At 51.2% G+C, this 18,989-nt stretch overlaps 1 protein-coding gene across 1 annotated transcript in view; it reads left to right on the top strand.

Moving 5' to 3' along the window:
- uif (sushi, von Willebrand factor type A, EGF and pentraxin domain-containing protein uif) overlaps positions 1-18,989 on the top strand; it is a 135,411-nt gene that overhangs the window by 24,782 nt on the left and 91,640 nt on the right. The window contains exon 2 of the mRNA XM_089582118.1: positions 7,490-7,514. Coding sequence (XP_089438244.1) covers positions 7,490-7,514 — 25 coding nt within the window. The remainder of the gene's footprint in view (positions 1-7,489; positions 7,515-18,989) is intronic.

Genomic DNA, 18,989 nt, shown 5'->3' with positions numbered 1-18,989 from the left:
CGACTGTCTTCGTGGACGTATGCGCTGTGACACTTGTAATGACCTCCGGCGATGTAATGGTCGCACAGGGCGCCGACCAGGCACAGGAACAAAAGCCAGGAAGAGCGAACACGGACAACACTGGTGGGGGCCGGGTTGTTTCTTTTTAAGTTGGCTATGTAACTTTACCGCTGTGGAGAGGTTTACAGCTTTCGCCAAAGCGAACGCTGTACAGTGGTGTCGTTACAGGCTGATCCATTGCGGCTACCGCGAGCTGTCTGCATTCTTTAGTTTGTGGCGCCCTGACAGCGCTTAAATTCCGACCGGTGCCGATGGGTGAGGTATTTCCCGTCTGCGCAAGCTAAGCTATTTCAAACACGTGACGCGAATGTAGGTTTGGAGGCGTGGTTGCATAAATGGCACTAATATTGGACGCCACTATAGCCATAATTAAGCCACTGTACGACTGTAAAAAGGTGGAAACGTTTGACAGGCAAGTAAGCGGGAAGCCAGGCACGCGAAGGGTTCGAAAGCATACTCTTTATCTGGCGAGCTTGGGCCCACAAAAATGTATAAAATCGGCAGTGGCAATGGCAATATGCACAGCAGGTAGTTGTCAATGTAGAATTCCCCACAGCTTTCCGCCAGCCATCTCTGCTGGCCATCCATGACGGCCCTCCTTCGCAAAATAGGCATAGCTGTCTCGTGAACAAGCTTGATAACTCGCCGAATGGGATGTGGCTATATACTCGAGTAGGAAATGATAAGACCACGAACTTCACGGCGACAAAGAAACGATAATAATGCAGATCATTGCGGCCGCAGTATCCTAAAATATTATCATGCTACTTTTAGCCAGCTCTCCCAGGTCTTAAAACTTCCTTACGGCGTGCTACCCGTTGCGATGACGCTCTGGAACAGCGCCCCACTTACGGTACAGCAAAGTGTCACCTGAGGGAACGTCATTACTGGCCGTGGCGGCTCCACTATCAGTCAGGCCAAAATTCATGAACTTCTAGGTTGACACAGAAATAAAGGGAGGGGGGGTTGCCACTCTGTGGTCAACAAGGAGGAGGGGCGCAGGACTGATACTGATTCTGCTGCATAGAACACTGCAAAAACCAAACGCTATTTTGTTTCAAACTAGATTCCTACACCCGCTTGAATTCCCTCTGCTTTTGCTTGCGGCTTGCCCAGTATATCTGCTACAATACTTGGAATTGGGCGGATGAAGCCTACGGTAGAAGCAGGGAAGGTGACTTTGCAGGTGTTTGCTTCTGGTCAAGAAGGGACGGGGAGGTTTGTTGAGATTATCAGATTTAAGCTTGGCAATTAGCCCCAAGAATTGGCGCGAAGAATGGGCGCAGGCAATTCCGACCGAAGCAGTTCATCCGATTAGCCTGCTCACGGAGCATATTAATGCCCAGGCCCTACACAACAACTACCATCTTGAAACAGCGGCGGAACCGACAGCGAAACCGGCTAGGCGGCCCATAAAGCTAAATTTTCTGTCCGAATGGGGGACAGCACAAAACAAGCGGAGTTCGAACCAACACTGCTCAAAACCCAGAGGTCTCGTTTCCCGACGCCCGAGACCACTCTGCCATCGCCACGACGACTCGCTTCATGTGTCTTTATTGCCCTATAGCATATACAGCGCCACTTGCTAGCGACTACACTGGCATGCGTGCAACATATGGCTCCACTTTGAACTTCGAGTACGTATTCCACCGCGATGACACAAAGGGGAAGGTGCGAAGATCGCCACCATCATCGTCCTGCTCGTCGTCTCCCGTCCGTTCGTTCTGCTTTTCCTAATCGTTGGAAGCGGTGGTGCTGCTTTGCTTCGCCGCGCACAGATGTGAGAAGGCGGTCGAACACGTCGCCAATTAAGGCCGAAGAAAAGAGGCGAGCAGGGCAGCACGCCAAGCAGCGAAAGCATGAACGCGCCGCCCTTCACGAAAATGAGAAGCGGTACACAGGGCACCAAAATCGCCGCGAGGTTCGCAGAGCGCACTGTCCAGCTGGAAGAAGATGGCAGCGGCCCCTCAAGCCATGAAAGCAGCAACATGGTTTATTCAAAATGAAACGAAAGAAAAAAAAACGGAAGGCGAACATTTTGCTAGCCGCGGCATCTGCTGTCGAAGCCTGAAGCACCTGAGCTGCGGCTAGCGGAAACAAAAGGGAGAAGATGGAGGAAAGGATGAGAAAGAATGGAGAGACTGGGAGAAAGGGCAGGGGTATGGGTATATATAAAACTGTACATAATATAAAAACTATACAACATAGAGCTGCGCGCGGGTGCGCGCACACACACATATTAACGCGAGAGTGTTAGAGCGGACGTTCGTAGGAAAAGCCGTGTTCGTTGTCACACTATAGTTCAGGATTGGGTAAGAGGGTTGTGACGTCACACGCAGTGGTATGAGTACGATTAAATGTCGAGTTAAAATGTGGCTATGAGGTCATAGCATGACTGAAGTGTTATTATGACATGCAAAGATGGAAAGTAAATTGCGCGGAAAAAGAAACGCCTCGCGCCAAGCAAGGCGAAATGTGTACAACGCAACAACTGTAAAACCATAAAAAAAAAGAGAGCGTCTAAGCTTCGCATTCAGAGTAGACGCGATAGCGCCTTCTCCTTTTCTCTTCAATTTTTCTCTGTCTTTTTTTTATTTTTACTCACGCATATAAACTCCATTTGTTTCAGTACAATGAAGCATCATAACACCGCCTTTTCATTCCGCGAAATTTCTGTCGCCTAGTTAGCATTTTTGTATTTGTATTTATTTATTTATTTTCTGAATACTATAACATCAGTACACATCCAGAACACACGTTACCAAGTCATACACTCCCACGATATATTCTTACACCGTGTACACACCGCAATGCGCGCTGACTAGGTGCGCCTCTACCAAGCGTGGCACAACGACCTTTCGTGGTCTATGCTTTGCGTGCCCGCCTGGCACGCAGGGCCTGGCTTCTTTCTTTGAATAAACTACTTCTGTATTGTGAAATACCCCATTAGAGGAACCTCCTCCCCAATTCTGACTTCATTTCGACCCTCCTCCAAATGGTTAATTTCAATCGAAACTTCTGGGATTTTTTCGGACTGATGCAAGACGACAGACGACGACGCCAGCTCCCTGACGGCATTGCGTAATAATTAGTGAGCCATAAAGCCAGACAAACTAGAGCGAAGTGTTAATGCAGCAAATGTAAAGCATTACATCTTCAGCGATCCACAGAAGCCACCCAAAGTAGAGCCAAAATAATTGGCGCAACTCTCAGGCAGTGGGATGCGGCAAGAGGGAAAATCATCAAACGGAAAAGCATCATCCTAAAAGCGCATGCTGATTACGCGGTTCATTGTATTGTATTGTATTTATTGTATTCTATTGTAATAAGGGAATAATTACTCATTGATGTCCACCCGAGCGCAGCCATACGGCTACAAAGGAAAGCTATACAGCTTTCTCAGAAACTTCGCAGTTAAAGAAAAATTCGTCCTGGTCCGGGGTTCGAACGCGGTACCAACGCTTCACCAGAGCAGTCGCTCTACCAATTGAGCTAACCGGGACGGCAAGCTTATGGTAGGGCGAGAGCGAATTGATCAATAACTCGAAGTGGGAACTTGTATTGTATTGTATTGTATTGTATTGTATTGTATTGTATTGTATTGTATTGTATTGTATTGTATTAGACAGTCTCATCGTCTGTCAATTTTTTTCTTAGTGCTGTCGCAACGACGTTAAGCCTTTTTAAAGCTTTTATAAAGCTTAACAACACGAAGACACTTTTAGTGCGTAGGCACTAATCCGGTGGTTACCAATCCGGAGCAAAATCGTCCGTTGTTCGTTCCGTAGTCGGTTCGGTTGTCTGTTCCCCTACCGCGAGTGCTCCGTCTCGTGGCACTGCCCCGCTCTTCTTCGTCTTCTACGTAGCAAAAATGCGTGCTTTCGCACTGATTCGAATGTACTAAACATTCTCTGTAGTTTTCTCAAGCATTTTATCCCAGAAAAGCTGAGCACCAGGCCGAAGGAAAATCTTGTATCCATTAGAAAACTGGCGGGTACCCTGAGCCACCGAAGATACGCGGAAAAAAAAAAAAAAAGTCGTTTTCTTACTTGTCTCACGCTCATTCGAGATACCTCGTAATGGCATCGCGGCACAAAAAAACAACACGAAATCGTCGTAGAAAGCGCGCGCAAACTTCAGCGTGCAGTATCCTCTTGTGGAAACATTTTTGCTCAGGGCGCCGGCGCGAGCTGGCACCATCGAAATGGAGAAAAGAAGGAAGAGGGCAGAAAAATGCACAGGGCGCCCACCGCTGCTTCCGGGTTCGTTGGCTATAAATAGGCCCCAGTAGAGAAACAAAGAGACGCCAGCCCACCCGTTGGTGGGGAAACACACACACACAGACGGCCTGGGCGGCCGCAAGAACAATCCGCGTCTTTGGCGGAAACGCGCCGCGTTCACGTCGCCTCCATTTCGGCTGCGGCGGCCGATACGGGCGCCGCCGCCACGGGGGCGGAGACGACGGCGCTCTGCTCGGCCGAGCTTTACTGCGCGTGACCGCTGCGATACACGCAACACTGTGCGGCGGTTAGCCCGAGGCTTCGCGCGAGCACGCAAGCCCATCACTGCGTGTACCGTCTTCGACAGGGCGATACGAAAAGAACTCGTCGCCCGCTCGTCGATTGCCGGGAAAATCAGGATCCCCGTCGTTAAGAGGCCAGGAAGAAGAGAACCTGCTCAGGTGTGGCCACGCAGCGCCCCGTCCGCCGCCGCGTTTGCGCCGTTTTACACAGCGAGTCGTTCCACCGACGGAATGGAATGATTCGCACGGGCTTCCAGAGACCAGAAAGCCAACTTACAGTTTGCTCGTCTCATTTCGCGTCCCGCGCACGTCCGATGCTGTTCGCCCACCTCTGGTCATCCGGCCCCGCAGTGGCCGGCCGGGTTCTTTCGCAAACTCGCGGCAAGCGCGCGTTTAATCGTCCGCGACGGCCGGATCCCCGTGCACCTACGCAACGTGGCTTCTCGCAGCAGGCTGACGACGACGGGTCGGCCGGTTCGTGCGAGACGGTGCGCACGGCGTGCAGTTCGGGAATGCGGGTCCACGCCGCGAGCTCTGTTCGCTGGGAACCGTCGGCGAAGAGCGGGTTGACGCGGGGTCTGAAGTGCAAAGCGCGTGTATACACGATTAAAAAAAAAAAAAAAATCAGACCACCGTTTATATTTCACGCAAGTCGCGCGGCGCCTCTACCGGAACATCTCGGAACCGGAAGGGTCGCATTTCGTGAGAAATTTCACCTAGTTACAACCGCTGTAAAACAGAGCTCGTGTAGAAGCTGCGTGGTGAACGCGTCGCCAGCGCTCGGGAGAACTGCACAGGTTTTGCCGTAAGACTCGAGCATAATGTCCAGTTTTATTTCTTGCGCACGACGGCTTCGAGAAACCATAACTTAACACGCCCAGCAACGCATTTAACGCGCGTGTGATACACACAAACGTACTGGTTAGCTCGCTTAACGTTGAAAAAGGCAATCTCAAATCGCCTAGCATAGTCCTTGACCATCTCAAGGTACTTTGTGTTTCTTTTTTTTTTCTCGCATTTTCATTTGACCATACGGTCTTTCGTCTTTTCCCCACCATTTATGCTACTATGTTCGCTAAATATAACGCGGAGAAAAATGAGCCGCGAACTCATGGTCGGCATGACTAAAGCTTCGCGCTGCATGGACAAAGATGGACAGCCGAATTTATGGGGTGTAAGTTTGCTTGCATTAAGATACTTGTGGAACATAACGAAAGTCATATTGTTTACTCAGTTATGTTCAGTGTCCACGTCAAAGAAATCAGCTTGAAGCATTCTTCAGCAGCTTGCTTACGTAATGTTCGCGATCTTTCTCAACAAGAGCTCCGGCTTTTTCTTGACAAAGACTGGAACAAGTCAGGGTGCAACACAGTCGCAACCAAAACTTTGGCGTCAAAAGCGACCGAATTCCGCAGCCGGCACTCAGTTTTCATGGAAAAACCAAATCGCGTATACGTGCTTGAACTGGAGGAGCGATTGATGCGCTTTACTGAAAGGTAAAGGGCATCAATCGAAAGGTAAAGAGAAAGTAGTATAAGAATATTTCATGAGAAAAAGCGAGAGGTTGTTGCTGGAAGCTTCAAACGCGAGTGATTAGCGTGTTGCGTACGGCGCATTCACACACGCGCACTATCCTGCAAGAAAGCATAAGTGTTGAACTGTGCCATCGCTATGTCGCTTTTGGGGTCGAAAGCGGGCGGAGGCAAAGGAAACCTGTCCGCGGCACATAACCGTCCTACTTAGCCCAGGTAATCTGTCGTTGTAATGACACGCGCGCAAGTCGGCGTACTTGAGTAGCAACCCTCACGACACGTGCACATTTTGGACATAGTTCTAGTCTCTAAAGACAGAGCGGTCTGGCCAGAGGCTTAATTGACCCCGTGGGTTTTCGTGTCATGTGCTTGCGATTTGTTTGTTCCATGCACAACAGCACATGTAGCCCATGGTTACTTGCGCACTGATGTGGGATGGTTGCTCCTTTGCTTTTTCGCGGATACAATAGTCAAACAATAACCACAGGGAAACTCAGAAACAAGCGATGTCTTGGGGGTTGCTACGTACTCATCTTGACTCTGTTTTCGTCTTGAGTGTTCCACACGCTTCAAGGCGCTAATGAAGTATTTGGCAAATGTTACAATGCAACGGGGTTTGCTTCTCCACTTTGTACTGCAGCCCTTACGGCATCCCTCAACACCCAAAAGGTCTGGAAAGGTGGGATCAAGGATCCTCCTTACTTTACACAGGTTTAAAGGCGCCATGAGCGTTCCGCCCCTCGGCAGAGAAACAAACCCCGTTGCTTGGTTATTTTTGGCAAGGACGGTACGCGGGTAACTGGCCTAGTTACTTCTCTTGTTTAGTCATGCCTTTTCCTTTTTCTTTCTATCTTTTTTATACCGTTCCTCTAACCAAGTAGGGCATTGAATTTTACCAGCACCGCAGAAATGTAGCAGCCGGGCGGTTTGAATACAAATGGCCGGGTAGATAAACCTAGATTTAAAAAGTGAACGGCCAAACGTTCTCAGCCTGCTCTGGCATCGTGTGTCTGCATTTGAATAGGCTTCGTTGTGCGACATCCATGGAAGCGTGCACTCGTCTCCTTACGCACGTATGCCTAATCCGCGAAAGGCTATCAGTGGAAGCCGGCCGCAGCTTTCATTGATACTTCGCCAGGTTCCCAGCCGCGTAAAAGCCATGCAACCTTGTGCCCGCGCCTTTCACACAGGCTAAAACGGAACTCCGGGTATGCGCAACTTGCCTGTCGGGCGCTTAAGTCACTCGCGGAAACTTTATTTTCAAACGATGATCGCCGCCCTGCCGGCGGATGGGCAAACACGTTTGACCGCTGCCAAGCGCATCTTGCGGCGAAGGCCGAACTAACCTGCTGCCTTTTCTTTCTCATTTTTGCAGGGCGGAGAGCTCAGATGCCAAGACGGTGAGTAAGACCCTTCGATACTATCACGTTCCTCCACGGGGCAGCGAGGTTGCCCACTGTGTACAAACTGGTTGGCCACTGGTACCGGTCTTCGAAAGAATACAGTGCGCGAGATAGACCGAAAAAAAAAAATAAAAGAGGTAGAGGAAGGTAGACTGCTGCTTGGCCGCATTCGTTCGGGTAGGGGAGTATTTAGCGTGGCCTTTCCGAAGGGAACTCCCCGTCCTCTTTCGACAACAGGACAGGGGTTTTAGAGAAAGCAGGATAAAAATGAGGCGTTCTGTAGAAGGTGTTTGCCTCAAAATAAGCTGGGCATTATTGTGTGAATATGGCAAAATGCTCTGCAACATCGAGTCATGGAGCTTCTTTTTCTGATACGCTTTTATTGTACGTGTGTAGATTAAAGGCAAATGTTTTTCATGCTGACAGGTTCCCATAGTCGGCTACAACGACAGAACGAAGCGGCAGATTCCCCACAAAAGGAGGCTGATGGCGTCAATAGATTTTCATGACGCCGCGGGTAATCCGATTAAGTCGCGGTTAAACCCAGTTTACTCTGCCACTCCCTCTAATGTAAGGCTAGCAGATCCAAGAGGATTAACCACAGCGTCTGAGAAACGGTCGACGCCATTGGTTGGAGGGCTTTCTCTGAGGGGCATTTGCCGCTTCGTTCTTGAGTTGTACCTGCCTGTAGTGTGCTGGGTGTACAAAACCTCTTAAGCTTCAGGCCTGAGCTCATGGTACTAAACAAAATCCTCTGAATCCTTACAGGAACAGTCGCAAAGCAGACCGTGCATATATAAAGTCGGCACGACTCCCGGAACGCTCCGTATAGAAAGCATATGGATGCTTTTTCTTCTTCCCTAACTTACGCGGGCTAACCACGTCTTACAGGACACGCTACGGGGCGTCTGGGTATAAACTGCGCTCCTCAGCTCTCGCGCGGAACGACATTGCAACACTTGCGCTGCTCCTCTGCACCTCTTGGCGCTTTATATTTTGATACATATTGTTCACCCTTCAGCTTGCGTCGATGGGCACGCAGATAGAGCCATGATAGATGGTCTCGAAAAATGTAGGTCTTCACCGAGGCCCGCTGAGCATTCTTTCCCCGGCTGGGCATCGCAGGTGCGACGCCATTGAGGTGCACAGACCCACAAAAGCGCGAGTAACAGAGTTAAACCGGAACATGACACAAATGCAGGTGTTGCCTTACATGCATGAGCGATTTTCTGTTGAAAGCTCGTCACGTCAGCGTGCGAGCATTCCATTGCTTGAAAAATACAACTATGCAGCTCAGTGGCCAATATGAGCTGCATGCAAGTGGCCGGTTTTTGCGTGGCCTGTTTCGCGCACCTCTTAGATGCTTTGAATTTCCGCTGCAGCCAAGAACTGCCTAAAGCACCAAAGTACGCAGTCATAAAAAAAAAATAAAGCGTACGTCTGTTTCTAACATGACAGATACTTTGTACGAGATAAGGACTCGGTCGCTCTTTTACGGCGCATGACAACGGTAGAGGCATTGTATTGAGGCGTTGTTAGGAAGGAACTAAGGAAAGCTCAGGCAAGTTCTAGAAACGTATCAGGTTCGCTGCTGACGGCCGAATTTTCCTACCCAACGGTGCACGTGAGCGACCAAGTTAAAATACAGTGGTTACCGCAGGCAACGCTAAAACTACACGTTGTCGCTTACGACCCCTGTCTGGCCTCATTGCGTGATGTGTAGCGACTTTCGTGCAGTTGCAACGTTGCCAACAGCTAGAAACTTAGCTTTTTCCATGGAGCGTCCAGCTCTTTGGTAAGAGTTCAGGAACCAAGGCAATTCTCACCAGGAGGACGGAACGCCCGTGTTTAACTTTTGCAACTTTTAACCGCCGCGGCTGAAAAATATGGCAGTTCTTGAAGAGAGTGTTGTGGCGTCCGAACATGAGTGTTGAGCCTCTGCGTAAAAATATAAAAGAAAAGCAAGAAGACAGCAATTTGTTTCATGGCAGCAAAGATAATAAACGACGGTCTCAGCAAATCCGCACTCGAACTCATCTCCGACAAATGTGCGAACTCAAAGCGCAGGTTATACCGCGCGCAATTTGGCGCCTGAAGCTGCAGTTAATGCCCACATCATGTATGTTTATTACCTGCGGCTATTCGGATTCAAATCTCACCGAGACTTGCGAAGGCAGGAAAGTAAAATCGCAGCCCACGATTTTCCACGCGGCAGGCCTGAGCCACAGCAAGTCATTCTGCCTCAAATTTTTGCTATACTTCGCGTGGTTTTGCCCGCAGACAAGGGAATTTGTTTTCAGTGCAAAAGCGCACTAGCATTCCCAACACGAGCGCGTGTCGGGCGTGAGACAAGTGTGCGCTCTCTTTACTGGACCTTCCGGACTCTAGCAACGCTCGTGCTGTTCTACCGCGGCGAGGCTTCCGCTCACGACTTGCACACACGTGGGAATTATGCGCGCCGCGACACTGAAAAAGCGCTAAGAGGTTTGCGGCGTGTCGAGAGAGAGAGGTAACGATAATGGGATGCATCCGTGTAGACACGCGGGCGAGCGCACGGCGATTTCGGTCGAGCAGCCCCGGCGGACACGATTCGGGGCCTCCAAAACAAAAACCGAGAGGCAGACCAAGAAACAAAAACGCCGCGGAACACGACGCCTCTTCCGTCTGCCTGCATCGACGATGGGAGCAGCATGCCGGCAGCGTCTCGAGCCCACGGCCTCGCCGGTGACGTCACCGCACTTCGGCGTGGCTTCGCTTCTTCCGCGTGTGGCGCCACCGGAATGTGGCGCGACAGCTTCTCGTTGTCTCTTCTTGCGGCTTCTTCCTGGGCACCCTCGCGGTTGCTTCTGTTTGCTTCTCGCATCCCTTCCGTTGCTTTTGTTTGTTTGTGGCGCTCTTCCTTTGGGACGCGACGAGCGTGCGGGGATACCGTTTGTGCGTTGCGTAGTCGCCTCGTGCGCGCGCGAGTGAGCTGTACTACGATCTACATACCGAGCCTGTCGCCCGGCGCTTCGGTCCCCCGCGCGCGCATTCGGCTTGCCGCGATATATACCGGGTATAGCGCGAAGTATACACCACGCATGCCTACCTCGCTGCATCCGCTGTTCTGCGCGCCGCCTACCACCCCCCACCCTACCTCCGTCTGCCTTCTGAGCGCTGCCAAACAACGTTGTATTGAACCGGAAGACCGTCGAGCGAGCAGGAGATGGATGTCGTCCACGTTCTGCTCCTACGAGTCCTAGCTTTTCTAGTTGCCCAGCACGCCTGATCACTGAGCGCGGTTTGAAATTGCGGGCGTGCATGCATGCATTGTGTTGTGGACATAGACGAGAAAGTAGTGGAGGGCTTTCACGCGTCCGCTTCCTATTCATGAGCGTATGAGCGCGTACGGCATCCAGTGGCGTTGATTGCACTATCAACTACGCACAGCACGGACGCCAGCATGCTCTTGCACTACGCATATCATCAAGAAGTCAGGCATGCCTCCATGACCGCCGGTGTGCGCTCTGGAGGGTGCTGCCTTTGAAACCAATGTATAGTAAGTATCACAGCTGTAGGACGGGACTCTCCAAAACAATGGGTCGTTTTTGCGGGCAGATGATCGTGATTTCGCTTAACGTTGCTTTCAGGCACCGGCAAACATTTCATTACGCGGTTTTATATAGTCAAAATCAACGACTGAAGCATTCTATAGCAGGTACTGCGGTGGATTGAATAAGGCGAGAAAAACGCCATAGGAGCACGAGCGTGACTGCTCGTTCCGTCGGCGCGGCAATAGAATGTGTCCATCACCCTGTTCGGGAATTAAAATACCGCGCCGATGAAGGTGATGGGCTCAAGACTTTAGAGGTGTCGGGAAGCTGGCCGAATATGTCGTGCTAAATCTAAGCGCTACAATTTTAGGCGTGCTGCAGACGAAAGGAACTGCATCATTCAGGAGGTGGTCCGTCAAGGAGTGCGAATCGGTCACGCACTTACTGGCGCGAATGGGTGCCGCAAAAATGATTCAAGAGAGCTGCGAGCAAGAACAAAATTCACATTGTACCAAAATAAGGCATAAGCGATACTGTACGCGCGCTGACAACTTCAAATAAAAGCGAGGTCTGTCAGAAACTTACATGGCAGGTTCATATCTGCAGAGTACAGTTATTACAACTGTGTGGTGCCGGGTGCCAGGTCATGATAGGCTATAGCATGGTAGAACCGCCGGGGAAGCGGCATTCCTGAACAACTTTAAGAAGCTCCCGATCAAAACGAGCTTTGTTATATCAAGTTGTAAGTAACGTAATGTATACAGTGTTCAATAGCATTCGCGAGAACCATATGGAGAAACCTGCGCACTCGTCGGCAACGAACGGTCTGCAGCACCTCGAAGACTGGGCATTCTTATGCTTCCATATCGCGATGGATACACCTGAATGTTAGCTTCTTTGCCCCTTTCTTGCCACCCCGCGCTCTAGTTCGCTTTTTTTTTTTTTAAGGTGTAACGCGTCAGAATGTTGCTTCTTGTCTACGCTTATAGCGTCAAATTGGCTGAAAGGTGCGAGCGGAGTGGGCAGTGCGGAGATATGATTCTACGCAACCTAACCGTCATTACAGGTAACGCTCCGAAATCTTTTTTTTTTTCCTTTGTAGGTAAAAAGCATCCACGCAGAGCCACTTCCCGCTTTCTTTACTACGCAGCCAGTATATTCACTCCGTGACCCAGCCGGTGCGGTGCAAGCCGCTTTTGTTGATTCTCGTCCACATCGTGCGCCGTCACCGCAACTCTTGACAGCTCTGTTCCCAAGACCTTTGGCAACATTCCACTCGAGGCAGTTGTCCCTTTTTATCTCTCTCCCCGCAGTGATCGGAGCCAGTACGCGAGTTACGCAACGGCACCCGGTGCGAAGGGTTTGGCGGGGCGCACCCTGCGGCCGAGCCCCGTGAATGGCACGGGCCCCCGCCCCTAGGTGGCGCCGCCGCGGCAACCGGTCCCTAATCAAAGTCAGCCCTCTGAGCTGCGTGCCGATTGTCCCCGCGTCACGCTGCCCCGCACTGAAAGGACGCCCAGAGCACGCGCTAACGAGGACGCCACCGGCGTCCATCACGCTCAGTGAGGGAAACAAAAATACGCCCGCAGGGAGGTCAAGGAAAGGAGGGTCTCGGCTGGGCTGGGCGCCCACCTGTTTGCACGCGCCTCGCGTGTACGCGGGCTGTGCGGACACTTGATGGCTGCGAGACAGTGATTTCCATACGCTAATGCACGGGGGGGGGGGGGGGGGGGGGGGGGGGGGGGGTGCGAAGAGGGAATGACGGGGGAGAGTGGAGGACTGGCGAGTCGGTCGCCTTCATCCAGCCAGTGCCCACGCGCCCATAATCAAGGTGACGTGGTCTGAGGCGTCCGTGCGGCGAAGGCAGAGCGACGCTGACCACGGCTACCGTGAAGGCTGCTGCCTGCGTGGTCTCCGTTCTGAGCATATGCGGACGTGCGTGAAAGAGAAAAGACAACTGCGGGAGCAGTGAAAAGATATCGTTCCAAGTATTTTTGGGCATTCCCGTGGAAGCACGTTTTTTTCCTTGAAGTGTTTCTGCACAGAAGATGAATCTGAACTTCCTGCGGGCTATGTATATATGTATACGCGAACGTTCAAATGCCTTTTCTGGCTACCTCGCGCTTATGATATTTCGTCCGCAGTTCTCTTTGCTGTTGATGGTGCTTCCTTGTAGCAGAGATTACCACGGCGATGAACCAAATAAAGTTGCATGTGCACGTTTCGGAGCCCACATAGCCAAAGGGGGGGTGGGGGGGGGGGGAGGAATAAGGCAGTGAAGAAAGTAAGGTTCGGCACTTGCTGCGCTGTCCTTGTCCCCGTGTCGGCATGCCTTGGCGTTTTCCGTCCTCGCACCGTGCGCAGGTATTTTTCGGCTGTTCATCGCGATGAATCAGCAGAGCACAGCTTGAACCGCCGTTCAGTGTTTACAGGGGTCCATTGATAGATCTCCCATGGCTGATCTGGATTCTAAATCGCGGGATCATCGACGTGGGCTCCTCCTTAGATGAGTTTAATTATGGACGTTGCCGTATTATATGATACGCGCATACTTGCGCGCTAGAAGCGAAGACAGGCACACACTTCCTGTCACAGCGGCCTTTCCTTCATTCCAAGCGTCGCCAAACTCGAGCAACAAGAAATGTGGCCGAAGGCGGGCTAGAGCAGCGTGTCAGACATGGGTGGCGCGGTCATTAGAGGCGCGATTCCGTGTCGTCCACCGGCCCAGCCCACGCTGCTCGCCGAGCGCGGGCAGGCACCGCACGCCGAGTGCCTTGAACCACAGCCGGCGCCTCGTGGGCGATCCTTCGCGCGCCGTAGCGCGGGACCTTGCCCCCCGCCCCTCCGCACGCGAGGCACGCAGCGGTGCCACTTGAACGCGCAAAAGGGTGGGCGGCGACGTATCGGTGGGAAGGAGGAACGGCCTCCGTCGTACGCGATCGCCGAGCCACGAGGGCGGCTGCTGCTGCTGCACGCGTTGTCTCAGCAGCGGCACGCGGCTGATAGAGAGCGCAGACGCAGGAGCCGGCAGCCTCTTCTGCTTGGTGCTCTTGCGCAGCGGCGGTAATTACGGTAAGAGGCCGATGAAGCGACGGGAAATGCCGTGCGACACCATGCGCGCTGCATGCTCCAATGCGTCCGTAGCCCGATTTGCATCATCGACTACGATTTCCCACCACAGTGGGACTGCGCGAGGCTGCCGCACGCGGAAGTGCCATATTTTCGTGAATCGGGTAGCGAGGCCGAATTTCGAGAGGTTTTCATACGCAGGGTGTTCACCGAACTCAGAAGCGAGTGGGCCTAACTGCAAAGGTGCGCAGAGCTGCGGTCGTGCGCCTGTTAGGAAGTTTTTTTACACCTCAGCGGCGGCGAGCTGTGTGCTGGCGTCACATGCAATCTGGCTGCGTGCGCATTCCCTTCCATTGCGCGAGAAAGCTGATGACGACAAACGCTTCTTTGCAAACAGCGCGCTTTTTTGAAGTAAAAGGCATGACATATAAAAGGGACAATTACCCTTTGTTTGCACTAAGTGCGAAAGTGCGAGGTAAACGTTTCCCAAAGCGAGGCCGTGGTCACATTCTCCTCGATCGACGTCGGGTACAAAAAAAAAAATAAAGCTCGGCGGCAACTCGCGGCGGCTTAGTTGCCCAATGAGCGGCGCGTTGTGCGGCTGGCATTCTTGCAATTCCCGTGCCCCGAGACACACCAGCGGCGCGCCGCGACGTCTGACCCGACGGCCGGTGACGCAAACAAATGCACCGGCGGCCCCGGAAACGGGGTCGCCTGCGCCGCTGCCGTGTTTACCTGTCAGCATAAAACAGCCCGCGCCGCTCCTCCGTTTTTCCCAGTCTTCTGGGCCCCGCCATCTTAGCCGTGCCGCAGCCCCGCGTCGCCTCGTTAAAAGTCGCGCGCGCCCTGCAGCCCACGCCGGTGCATGGGTTCCACTCCTCCGTCCGCCCGTGGACCCGCACCCGCCAATCAGAGAACAGTTTGCTTTGCCTTTCTTTCTTAACTGCGTTCCTCGCTTCGTCGCATGGTCGTGCGCACTGAAACCCGGTCGTCGTTTCACGGCAAAAAAACTGAAAGCGCAGCAGGTCAAAGAGTCTTGCGTCCTTTGGGCTGAACTAGACCGGCGAATATTCGTCACTCCACCTCAGTTTATCCGCTCGAAGAAAGACGCGTTCGACGTCGTGAAAAAAAAAAAGAAAAGAGAGAAATGCATCGACGGAGTGTGTAAAGTGGGACGCATTTTCGTAATGGAAAGGCGGGTCTCGCACATATTTTAGCAAAGCGTATCAAGCCCCGCAAGATTCACATATGCGGGCAACACAGTAGCAAACACATTGGCAGTATCTGCGCGTACGCGCGGAGACTGAAGCGCTTGTCGCTCGAGCGAGCACAACTCCGAACAGTGACGCAGCGCTCTACAACAATCGCCTCCGGCAGGGCTAAGCGGCCTGAACGGAACTCCCGCTGGCATCCTCTGTTGTGACGCCGCTCCGTGGGGACCACCGCGCACCGATGAGTGGCGGTGTTCTTGCTCGTGCAACAAACCTGTCGTCTCAAACCCGCGAAGAAGATCGAGTGCATGAAGCAGGTGGACGGGCGTCATGGGCAACCCCCTGCATAAGTGGTTTGCGACGGCTAAGGAGGCTTTCCGCCGTGCAACTCCAGCGCAGCCAACACCAAAACACTGAGAAGAAAAGCTAACTCCTCGATGCAAGAGACGGGAGAGTCACTGTCGTCTCGTTCCGTGCTGCTGCCCCACCTGCTGACACAGCCGACTCGTTAACATTCTGACCTTCGTTCCAATGAAAGGCGAATGCTGAAACACCAAGCGAAGAAGGAAAAACGCGCAAACGAAGCAGGGTGAACTGTGCATTAATAGAACGTAAAGTAGTCCCACGTGTGATCTAAGAACTCAGTCGTTTCGCTCACGGATGTCCGCACTGACCCGCCGCGCATGATGTGGCCGGTATTCTCCTCTTTTCGCACGCTACTCTCAACGTTCGACGATGAAGACGTATTATTTGTCGATGCGTTACGCTGTGAATTCTGCTCCTGTGAGCCCTAAGTTAAATACAAGATTAAAGTAGCCTTCTGCTTACGAAAACAGCGGAAAATAACCGTAGAACTCGGCGGTCAGTTCAAAGTCCGACTCTTGGTTTAATTCCTCCCATAACGTGCCACTGCCGGTGTTGTGTGGATCCCAGAGTATACTGTTCGATATACCTGACGCCAGTTTTTTCCAGGCCAGTTTCGTACTCGGAAGTCTTAGCATAACAGTTGTATGCGACCTGTGCTGCATGCCCTTGATTAATATGAGGTGATTAATAATTTCCGCAACTGAATTTAGCGGCATTATACATTAAAATAGGTTATCTAAAAGCCACGCTGAGGTCAGATACGGTCCTGAAATGTGCACATTCTTAAAGGTGCACTGAAGAGGAATCTGAACTTGTCTTTTTGCCGCGGGAACTCGATCTACACGTTCCGAGCTTTCTTAGAAACTGCGACTTATTGCCCTGTATGGCCGATTTCCCAAATTAAATCGAATTAACGGCTGGCTCCCGCCCTTTTTTTTTTTTAATTCTGCCTCGTACGGTGGGCGGAGTCGACCAACGCGTGGAGTGCCTTTCACCCAGTCCCGTGGCGGCTTGCCTCTCTATCATCGGCGGAGTAATACGTAGTAGTCCGTAGTCGCAAATAGTCCGCGCGTATTTTTATTTCTGCGGGCTTATTTTGCGGCTATATTATCTGCGAATGAAACTATTTATTCATGGAAACCTAAAAAAAACAAAGTAAAGCGAAAGCAAAGCCTCCACGGAGCTGGCTGAAAGGAACTTCACGCGTTGGTCGACTCCGCCCATCGTACGAGGCAGAATTAAAAAAAAAGGGCGGGAGCCGGACGTTAATTCGATTTAATTAGGGAAATCGGCCATACAGGGCAATAAGTTGCAGTTTCTAAGAATGCTAGGAACGTGTAGATCGCGTTCCCGCGGCAAAAAGACAAGTTCAGAATCATCTTCAGTGCACCTTTAAGCACTCAAGCTCGTGCTTATATTTTGTATCCCCCTTATATATGCCTATAGCCTCTTTCGTAGATATGATATTTAAGTAAGAAGTTTGCGCTCAGTGATGATCCAGAAAATATTTCGCGATGTTAGACGTAAACGCACACGCGCGCGTGCGCACACAAAGTAACCAGGGTTGTTACGTTACTGCGTCCCTCCGAGCGTAAAATCCTCAAGAGGAAATAAAAATTATGGCTACCGATAAGTTTGGTATGACCCATTAACGCTGTCCTTCGCTGACCGGTCATTTCATTGCGTCGTATAGTTTTTGCAGGGTGTTCGCCTATAGCAAACGACTATTTCAGTTGGCCTCATAGCTTTGACTGTAGATAAAGCGCGTGTTGGAGCGTCGATTCGTATGTAAGAGGAAACTCACGCAGTTAAATAAATTACGAAGTTATGCTCGACCGCACAAACCTGGACGTTGGTCTCTCATGCGATGATTTAGTCGTATACATACATGAGCAAAGTAGGATACAAACTCGTGCTACCTTGCTGTAAGTTAGTTTTTGCAGCCGGACTGCATGCCGTTAGAAATCTTTTTTATTCACCACATCAGAGCCGCCATTGCCTATCCCTAACAAGCTTTAGTTCCGAAAAGAATACGCATTTTTCTTTGCAGCCACAACGTATTACATGACGCGGCTGTAGTTCGATTTGGAGCGATAGTTAAACTGACAAAATTGCCACCTGCTAAACCTGCGGGCAGAGCGCCTATACAAGTTGTCAAACTTGCAACAAGCGCCGTGATTGTTGCAGGCGCTCAATCCATGAATGTTACATTTGTTTACGCTACACCGCCACTTACGTAGAGGCCTGAAAATACAAACCTCCGCTTCTTTTTTTTATTTTCGCTAAGCCACCGTATAGCAGCTTCCATTTCGCACGGCTGACTTGCTATATAGGGTGGCGTGTAGCAACGCAATAAGGACAAAGCGCACCGAGAAACGAGCCCTGCGAACATCTCGCCCTCGCAGTGAAGCCGAACGTGATGATATAGTCGCGCACACATCTCGAAGCTGGCAGCTGAGAGAGGAAGATTAGTAGAAACGACTGCCTTATAGGACAGAACATCGAGATCGGCCTTTTAATTTCTTATCGCTGTGAGGTACTACACTGCGGCTGTTGGGAGTTTCGACGTAACGCGGTTTTATTCATTTAGCAGATCACTTTCTCCACACGTGCTACGTTGGCTCAACTAATAAAGGAGGGAACAATAAACAAGCCAGCTTTGCTGCAGCGGCAAAGCAGCCCCAAAATACGGTATGCAAAGGCGAAACAGCAAAGTGCTCCCGGACTGCGGAGTAGCACGTGACGCATTGAATCTGCTGCAGCAGTTTTCCAAGCGCCGCCGAATACCCAGTGCAAGTTAATGCCGCAGCCGTGCGAATCCCATATATGACCCATGAGCAGTATTGGGTGTGCACGTTTATTCCGCTAAAGATACTTCTGTACTTGAGATTTTACCGGCATTACCAGCACGTGTAGTAATGTCTTGCGTATTTGTTCGTAATCCTTTATTCTGTGCTGTTAATGTCGTCAAATGCATTGCCGTATGGAAGTTAATTTATTCGCAGCTATCGAGCTCTGGGTTCTCCCGAGCACGAAATGTACAATATGTAACGATTTAATAAAAGTGAAATTAAATAAAAAATGACAAAGCAAAAGAGGAAGGGCATCAGCTTGTGTTACTTCTCGCTCCTTCGAGATTCTTCTGCGAGCATCGTGAGTACCGTACCGTCTGTATTATTAAAACATTATTTTCAAAATTCATAAATGTGCGCGTCGGTTGCACTACGTCGACTCCCGCTGTCATTTCGTCAAGACCGCAGCGAAAGTTGCCTACAGTCCACCGTATCTCCGCC

Source organism: Amblyomma mixtum, chromosome 3 (assembly GCF_055824585.1).
Source record: "Amblyomma mixtum isolate Tamu chromosome 3, ASM5582458v1, whole genome shotgun sequence".
Taxonomy (NCBI): Eukaryota; Metazoa; Arthropoda; class Arachnida; order Ixodida; family Ixodidae; genus Amblyomma; species Amblyomma mixtum.
Note: the sequence above shows the minus strand (reverse complement) of the source record. Positions and strands in the feature narration are given on the sequence as shown.